General features: G+C 33.7%; 1 protein-coding gene across 1 annotated transcript; it reads left to right on the top strand.

The window, feature by feature from the left end:
- Positions 1-288: 288 nt before the first annotated feature.
- LOC129377978 (uncharacterized) lies at positions 289-5,492 on the top strand. Its single transcript, XM_055058198.1, has 6 exons — positions 289-373; positions 1,225-1,521; positions 2,526-2,807; positions 3,081-3,170; positions 4,393-4,439; positions 5,177-5,492. Exons 1-6 carry the CDS (start codon positions 316-318, stop codon positions 5,348-5,350), a joined length of 948 nt encoding a protein of 315 aa, XP_054914173.1. The 5' UTR covers positions 289-315; the 3' UTR covers positions 5,351-5,492.
- The last annotated feature ends 4,148 nt before the right edge of the window (positions 5,493-9,640 follow it).

Genomic DNA, 9,640 nt, shown 5'->3' with positions numbered 1-9,640 from the left:
CAGAATTTTTTAAATTTTTTTATTTATTTATTTTTAATATTTCTTCTGAAAGTCCCAGCCAGAGTAGATTTTAAGATCAGAATTTAAGATCAGAATTTTTAGATCAGATTTAAGATCAGAATTTGGCTGCTTGTGGAGAAATAGTTCCCCTGGCTGTATAAGACAGCAGGAGCTAAAAATACAAACATACATGTATTAGTAGATTAAAAAAATGAGCTATGAACCATGACGAATGGTTGATCTCGCGTTATCGTTCATGCACGCAGCTTTATGAACATTTCAGGAAGTGCTTGACTTCCTCAAATGGTTTGAAAAATGGCTTCGAGTGTCTCGTTTCCATTTCTGCTGCTAGTCTACATGTTTCTAATGCAAGGTAAGCTGAGTTTTTTGTCTGTTTTTAATATTTCACAGTTTAGATTGCTTTAATTCAGTTAAACAATCTTGTCATAAGACATCACTATTAAAAGTTTCTGCCTCGAGGTAAAGGGGAAACGGTGAGAACGTTTGGTCCAGGAAGTAAGAATTTTAGTTCCAATAAAAAAAAGAAATAAGTAAAGATTTGAAATGTTAAACTTTTGTCTACTTTTTTCTCACTGTATCCATGTTTGGTAATTCACAGGTTAGACAGATGAAGCTCAAACAACAAAATATTTGTTTTATGTTTGTCAAAATTTAAGTCTTGTAATGGAGACTAAGTGAGAAGTTGTGCCTGTAACCCATTCCTTCATTCTCCATATCAAAATTATCTTCACTGCGATTTATTTGATTTGTCATCACTCTAATTCTACATATTTATTCTGTTCGATTCAATTCAAGTTTATTTAATCAAGAACAGCACATTAAACAATGTTACATGTTGAAAACAAAGCAACCGTTGTCTTATATGTACTTTTCTAGTCACAAGCTAATTTGCAATTTGAATTCTTGGTAGAACATTTTTTAAAAGAGATTAAAATCAAAGATTTCTGCCACTTTACACTGTATTACAAGTATTACAAGTATAAATACAGTATGTGACTTGCAAAGTACACCAATTTTGATTGTTTTATTTCATCAAATATTTCCTGTCGATTCCTTGTAGACAGGCTGTTACACCTACAAAGGGGATGATTTTTTTACATTAACAATATACACATTTTATGAATTTACTTTAATCCAGTCGATGTACTTGATAGCTTTGTACTGATCTTAATTCTGTTTGGAATTTTGTTTTGTGTTTTTTAGGTTCCTCTGCAGTGACTGATGTATTTGTGAAGACTGGAGATGATCTTATTCTTAATCTCACAGCTAAAGTTCCACCAGATGCCATTTGGTCATGGCAATTTAAAAATAAGGCAATAGTAACAGTTATAACTGGTATCAAGTCAACTGTTCAAGAAAGTCACACTGGAAGAATCGAAATTGATGAAAAATCCAATGTCGCACTGAAGAATCTGCAAAAGTCAGACAGTGGTATTTATACTGCAAAGGTTATAACACCTCGAGATGAAGAACTAACTCAATACAATGTTACAGTTCAAGGTAAGTTTTTTTAGAAGTATATTTCTCACATATGTATAACATTTAGTAAAATAGCCACTTCTAAATGAATAAAGAAATTAAGATAACATGTAATCTAATAACTGTCTAAATTTTCTATTTATAATTTTGACATTTATAAATGAAATACATATTCATAAACAGTATAAGCTATAAGTGTGACTTCCTCCCCAATATACAGCACACAGCAGAGACGAGTTGGGTAAATTTCTGTAATGGATGTCAATAACAAAAACACAGTAAGCCTCCCTAGTGGTTCGCCAACTCTGGGTACACAGTAGTTTCCTGACAGACTGTGTCTTACAATAATCATTACAAATGCATTTTTATAACAGGTGATTGTATAGTGGATTTTCATTGATAACAAAATAAAATAAAATAAATAAAATCAGGAAAATAAACATAGACAGCAGTCAAATTTAACTAATAAACTATTTAACAGTAACCTCTAACTGAAACAGAGAACAAACAAACTGACAGACAGGCAAATACAGCAAACTGACAACATAATAAACACACTGACAAACTTAACTGAAAAATAACTGACAACATAACTGACAACATAAATTTCTGACATTTAACATAATTACCTGTAATGAGTGTTCAACAATAACAAAAATACAGTAAGCCTCCCTACTGGTTCGCCAACTCTGGGTACTGCAACAAAACTCCACGTTAGTCTCAGAACACAACCACCACTACTGTTCAGAAAGGAACTGGACTTGATGACCTACCACAGTAGAGTTTCTGACAGACTGTGTGGAATCTGCAGTTCTCTTTTATAGGCAACCAGTAGGGGGCGCCAAAAAAACACTCATCACAGGACAACCATAAAACCCATACTAGCAGAATTTAAACTGAACCATTTCAACTATGTTACATAAGAATTACTTTGCTCTTTGAATTGTACTTCCTGTTGGATTCTGACCTCTCTTTTTCTCTTTGTGTTAAACTGTATAACTTCTTAAATCTACTTCCTCCCACAGATCCAGTGTCTGCAGTTGATCTCACCTTTACCTGTGCGTTCGGCTCCTCCTCCTATAACCTGACAGCGACTTGCAGGACAGACGACTCTTCAATCAGCATCACTGTAAGATGCAAGAATCACACCTGTAACCAGGAGGGAGACGAGGGAAGATTGGTCACCAGATCTGGATCTTTTCTTCACATCTCCAAGTCGATAGACTCAATTGTCTGTAACCATAGCAACCAAGTCAGCAAGGACGAATCCAAACTAAACATTGAGAATCGCTGCAACCAACATGGAGGTAAGACTTTATGACAAAACAAAAACACTTTACACACTGGATTTTAGCCCAGTAGAAAACTGATGGAAGTTATTTTAGTTGTTCTTTAATTTTATTGAACACTTTATTGATTAAATTAGAGAATATATATATTTTAAGCTGCCTATTTGTAAAAGACCTTCCATTTCAAATTAAGGTTTCTCATGGCAATGGTTTTGAAATATAGGTTGTAATATATAGTTTTTGTTTACATTCCTCATTACAACTGAACTATTTCTCTTTCTCTTTTGTCAGAACCCAGAAAATATTATGGGTATACTGCATTGATCCTGCTGGTTTTTCTACTCCCTATGATTTATTTTGGATGTCATAAATGCAAGAAAGGTAAGTTCACATTAAGAGTTATGGTTAGTCAATATCTGTGTAGCTAGTAGCCAATGATGTCTTGCAAAATGTATTCATGTCCCTTTCATATTTTCACATTATATCAAATTATTTGTTGGCTTATGTCATAAACCAACACAAAGTAACCACAATAAAAATTTGGAAGGGTAAGGAAATGTTATTTCTGTTTACATCACAACTCTGGGTTGGTCACAAACATGGGCTTTGAGGAGTGGCAATTATAAAATAATTATTTAAAACAAATTTAATTATTTCAGCCAATAATAGCTCAGGGTGGAGGAGTTCTTCCTGGTTGACAGTTCAAACATCTGGTTTTTCTGTGACAATCCTTGTGTCAAAGACACTTCTACTTTGCCTGTACCCGTAAGTCTATCACATAGTCAAAGTGTGAATTTAGATCAAAGTGTGAATAGTTAATGTAATGTGAAGTGCTTTGGAGTCCTCTGACTTGATAAAACACTATTCAAGTGTCAGCCTTTTATCCTTTGTTCTATTTGGTTCAGTAGGAGCTTCATCTTCCAGCAGGAAAACAACCCTAAATATACAGGCATCAAATAGTTTATTTTAGACTTAAATATTGGTTTAGAGTTGCCTTGTCAAAGTTTACACCTAAATCCAACTGAGAATTTGTGGAGACTTGAAAACTGATGTTCCAACATATGTTTTACCTAAAAACAAATACATGATACTTTTTACATTTTTATCTTTCAGAAAAATATGTAAATAAAAAAATTGCTTGTCATTTTCCTTTTATTGTACAATTAAGTACTACTTTCTAATTTTCAATCTAACAAAATATCACTAAGATACATTGAAGATTTTGGTTATGTGGTACAATTTATACCATAGAAAGCTGCTGTGTATGTATATCTGTGGATTTACTTCAATGTCAACAATATTTACCAGTGATTTAAATTTACAACAGCAGGTTAATGGAATAACTAATTGATCATTTTTCATTTAAAATAGCTCAAAATACTTGTTAGGATGCAATTATTGATTTTAACTAAATTAACAAACGTATCGTTACAATATCTATTCTGAGGATGAGGATATAAAAACATTTTGATAAAATGTAGACATAATTCAAGTTATCTAATGAACCAAAATGGTAGTCAGAACAGGTAATTAGAGCAAGATAAAACAACAATATTCAAGCCAACGCTTTTAAAGAATAAATTATTTCTTTATGTCCAACCAGCAGGTGACAAAGACAACGTTAACGACACAATATATGCTCTTCCTGTGGTAAGTGATGGTATTGCTTCCCTCTGTGCTTAAAAATATATAGTTTAATTTAATAGACAATATTTGATCAAAAGAATCTGTAAAAGGCAGAAAACATTTTTGTAATTTGAAGCATTAAGTCGACTGTGCTATCTACTTCTTTTAATTACAAGTTGAAAACATTTGTTTTTGTAGTATCTCTGTCTGGTAAATGACCCATTTTGGCTTCTGAACCTTTTCCTAAATTAAAGGTTTCTGATTCTCATGGGACAGAATCTCCTTCCCTGTCTGATTAAAATAGTTTGAAACCTTTTTTTCCCCTCCAGCATTAATTTAACCTAAAGATCAGCAGGTGTCAGTAGGATGATAAACAACTAAACATGGACCAAACACTAACTCTAACACCGACCCATGAGGATTGGAATCATCCATTCTCATACTTTAATTGGACAAAAAAACTGCAATTAGTATTTTAAAAGTTGTGGGTCAAATGTGTGTCCCAATGTAAAAAAAATGAATGAAATAATGCAGGAACACAAACTTTAAGTCCTGTTTTTTTCATGAAGCTTTGCTTCTTTTTCATGGTAACTATTTTCTAATGTAGCACAAGCAATTTATTTTCAGCTGCTCGGGCACACGAGCAGTTAATGTATGTAAAAGGTTAAGTGATTTGATGTTTTGTTTAAATTAACACTGAAGAAAACCTTTTCCAGAACTGTTTTCCAGTGTTTTATTGACTGATTATGTTTGTTTTCCAGGTAAATGATCAAACTGAAACATTGAATGAAACACCTGGAGTTGAAGCTGGTTCCCCAACCACCACCTACAGCACAGTCGGACCTTTTATTAGTAAGGAAGGCACCAAGACTAGAAGCAATGACCAACCAGAGACTGTGTATTCACAGATCAATGCTGTGGGAGTGAAGACCTGATATAGTGAGATTATGACATTTTTCCTATGAGAAGACAGGCTGCTGCATTTCCTATAATCTGGAGGTGACTGAGTCCAGCAAATGGAAAATAGCCTATAGAATGTTTTATGTATTTTAAATTGTAAGTACCATATTCTAGACATTTAAATAACTTTCTTGTATATAGATTAACTGAGGGTTTTACAAAGTTAAGGCTTAAAAACTTGGTAAAAGTTTAAGCTTTTTCACTGGGCATCGTTTTGAGCAGAGAAACCAGATAATGTTAGTTTTCATTCTGTACATTATGTATATAAATGGCATGTTTAAAAAAGTAAAAACAGACAGGATGAAAACAGTATTGACGGTGATTGTTGATCGATTTGTATATTATATATTAGTGTTGTGTTCATTTCTACTTAGTCAAATAACTTCATCTGCAATTTTACGGCATTTAATTTAGCTTAGCTTAGCTTATAGTAAAATGTTCATATTAGGCTTCCAGTGCAATTTATGATCTGGTTCATACACTCTTTTTATTGAAATATCTTCTGTGAGTTTCATTAACTTTAAGCATTGTACTATTTCCATACATTTGTATGTTGCTGATAATACTTTATCAACATGTTGTCCAAAAAACTGATTTTGAAAGTCAAGAAATGGTGATTCTGTAAATTCCTTCTCAACCATTACATTTGATGTATTGTCAACCACCTGCATGACGGTCATTTGCTGTGACTTGAGGTCATACTGACAGTCACTCAGTAAATATTGTGTAGAGTTTACAGACAGTGTGAAGTATTCAATGTACAAAGTGTTTTATATATATAGTTTTGTATGAACATTTATGCTACCACTGATCTTAACTTGCCTTTATAACCCCTCTTTGAAAAAGTAAAATTTTTTCTGTTTCCATTTTTCAGTTTGTATATATAAAGTCAGAGACCCATTGAAAAAAAGATTAGCAACTGGGTAAAATTTAAAACCTCAACACAATCCACTCCTCCAGGAAGCAATAGTTGAACAGTGGAGAACCAAAACTCTCTGGATGAAGTAATAAACTCAATTCTCTGCTTTTTCCATAGGAAAAGAATGACCAATAAATCTGCAGCTCTATTAGCAACAGTGTTTTCCTTTCTATATTCACAGCTTTATTTACACTTAGAATAACCAAATGAAGAATCTGATCCAATTCTTCTAAACTATTTAGTGGGACATGCTAATCACATTTTGACAAATTTCACTTTTAGAATAAGTTCAACCCTGAAGAGGGATTAACTTAGTATATATTTTTTAGAATCTTGTATCTGCTCCTCTTTCGTACTCTAATTTTTACTCCTGTTTATATTCATTATTTTAATTAAATATTGTGTAAATACAGTATTGGCTTCATTTGTTTCAGCCTTGATGACAGCCACATATTTTCTTAACATCATATCTTTATGACTTTCAAATTTCAATTACCTCTAACATTCCTTGAAGTCTTAGTACAAAAATGTGTGAGATCTTTTAAGTATAAAGGAGACCTTAAAGTGTTACTATCAGCCAAACCAACTTATTTTTACCAATATAAACTGCTCATCAGAAAGTTTGTTTCTTAAACCACCTGAAATGCTGACAAAAAAAAAAACTAACTGCCCTTTAAATGCTTTCAATGTGGCAAAGATTGCAGATGAGGTTATTCTCCAACTTGTGGCCAGAATAGATTTTCTGAATACAGAAAAGAATCAAAAGGCTGCAAACCTAAACTCTGACAAACTCCAGTCACCACCAGATGGCGAGCTTGGACAGAGTTTGACTTCTGGTAGAGAAATAGTCCCCCTAGTGTACAAGACAGCAAGTACAACAAACACCAATACTGCATATATACAGGTATAGATAAAGAAATGTTTAAGTGAGGGTTAAAGAAATACTTCATTAAATGTTGACAAACACAGATATGATACAATAACTTCTTATTTACCTGCAGCAACAGAAAACCCCAAAACATCACATTAATTTTTCACACACATTCAAACACTAATTTTAGTAACTTAGTAGTCGACTAAATGAAACACAAGTCGTTATTTTTAAAAAGGTGTCATATTAAAAGCTGTTTTCAATATGACAAATGAGCCTAATTGTAACATACTCTAATTTATTCAAGATGACTGAACTGATGACTATATATGGTTTTACTTTTAAATAGTTTTTCATAGTATTCTGTTAACTGCTGTCAGGCTGATGCCTGGAAAAAGATAATGAACTGAATATGTACTTAGTTTCTACTTAAAAAGAAGTTCAGCATCCTCAGCCTCCAGTCAACCAGAGACCCATCCACTCTTATCCCTCAGGAGGTTTGCTCATCTCTATGGGGTTGGAAGTGAAGACGCCATCACACACCTGCTTTCATCATCTTTGAAGTTCATTTAATATAATTCAGCCTGATTTGCTTTGTCAGAAACCCCAGAAGAAGCACTTGGAGGCCTCAACAATTACCTGGATCTATGACTCTCTCACAAACAGATCACAGTTTGAGAGACTGAAGGTGTGCGTGTCTCCCCCGGTGGGTTGCATCACAGTTTAGCGGACTCTCAACATTCCTTTTCACTCTGTACTCCTCAGACTCCAAGCCTAAATCACAGTCTGTCATTTGCAAAAATACTCAGATTAACCTGTAGTTGTCTGGTGCATCATGGACAGTCAGGATGCCAGCAGAAGGTTTGGAGCTCAGAACTGGTAGCATCTGGCACTAAATGCAGAGACTGAATAGACAAAAACCCAACAAGGAAACAAACACGGATGGATTTAAATATCCAGGCTAATCAGGGGAACGAGACACAGCTGGGATCAATCAAGGGTAGCTGGAGACGTAAGGGAACACATTAACCTAAATTAACACACATAAAAAAAAAACAAACACACACATTGATCTTCGTTTTATCTGCAGTATTTTCCTGTTATTCCAGTTTGAACCATCCCAAATTTTATGTAAAACTGTTTCATTAGAGCATCAATAAATAAGACCAGAGCATCTATAAAAAAAACCCATGGGGGTTGTATTTTGTGTGAATGTGTGACAAAAACCATAAAGTGATAAAGGAGCTGCGAGAACTTCCTCTAATGCATTCTGAGAAATGGCGTTGACCGTGACAATTTTAACTTTTCTGTTGCTCGTTTGTGATCTTCAAATGCAAGGTAAATTCAGTGTTTTCTGTTTGTTTTTAACATTTCAAAGTTTTGAATTAATTTATAAAACATCACTCATGAGCCAAGAGGACAAAAGGAGTTCAGTCAAATAAAATAAGAAACATTGTTCAAAGAATAGCAAGAATGCAAACAATGTACTGGTTTTGTTTTAGAGTCAGTAAAGGCCTGTGAAATTAGGATGCAACAACTTGTCTCCAAACAGGGACAGACAGAAAATGTGATTTAATAAAGCAACATCATTCTTGTATTTGAATGTATAAATCTCTTTTTTTTGGACAATATAAAACAGTGAAAGGGTTTTGTAAACAATGTAGAAAGTCAATCTGTTCAGTCAAACGTTCATGAGAAAGTTGTACTGATATCAATTTCATTTAAATTTATTTTCCATTTTTCAGGTTCCTCTGCAGTGACTGATGTGTTTGTGAAAACTGGAGATGATCTTATTCTTAATCTCACAGAAGCTGAAATTCCACCAAATTCTCGCATTTGTTTATGGCAATTCAAAGATGATTCGCTGGTAGAGTTTTTAAGTGGCTCCCAACCAAATGTTATTAACGATCGCTCTGGAAAAGTTGAAGTTATAGAAAAAAGTTACAGTGTGAAATTAAAGGATCTACAGAAGTCACACAGTGGTATTTATACTGCAAAGGTAATATCGCCTAAAGAGCAAATACTGACTCAATATAACGTTACAGTTCAAGGTAAGTTTTTCTGATATTTATATTTGTGTATATTAGGTAGCAGAATAAATAGCTGCCTAATCCCAAATTGATAAAGAAGTTAAAATTCCAACAAGTGTTACCTAATAAATAATCTTGCCAGACCTTTCTATTTGGGTTTCACAGCTTTATTAACAAAATCCATATTCAGTATAACTTGACACAAAACTCTCAAAGAACAATATTGATCTGATTTGCATTCTTTTGGATTCTGACCTTTCATTAATTAGAAAAAAATCTTCTAATGTTCTAAAATGTTTTAAAATAACTTTGTCCCTCAGATCCAGTGTCTCCAGTTGATCTCAGCTTCACCTACACGTCCTGCTCCTTCAGCCTGACAGCGACCTGCAGGGCAGACGACTCTTCCATCAGCATCACTCTAAGATGTGAGAATCAAACCTGGACC

Source organism: Poeciliopsis prolifica, unplaced genomic scaffold (genome assembly GCF_027474105.1).
Source record: "Poeciliopsis prolifica strain line A6 unplaced genomic scaffold, Auburn_PproV2 SCAFFOLD050, whole genome shotgun sequence".
NCBI classification, from domain to species: Eukaryota; Metazoa; Chordata; class Actinopteri; order Cyprinodontiformes; family Poeciliidae; genus Poeciliopsis; species Poeciliopsis prolifica.
The sequence above is the reverse complement of the archived record's forward strand: the minus strand, read 5'-3'. Positions and strand labels throughout refer to the sequence as shown.

What these genes read in the sequence shown, in the direction of transcription:
- LOC129377978 (XM_055058198.1), top strand. Translation starts at nt 316, where the DNA reads ATGGCTTCGAGTGTCTCGTTTCCATTTCTGCTGCTAGTCTACATGTTT. An exon ending in ATACAATGTTACAGTTCAAG is followed by an intron (nt 1,522 to 2,525) that starts GTAAGTTTTTTT and finishes TTCCTCCCACAG; the next exon opens with ATCCAGTGTCTGCAGTTGAT. An exon ending in ATGTCATAAATGCAAGAAAG is followed by an intron (nt 3,171 to 4,392) that starts GTAAGTTCACAT and finishes ATGTCCAACCAG; the next exon opens with CAGGTGACAAAGACAACGTT.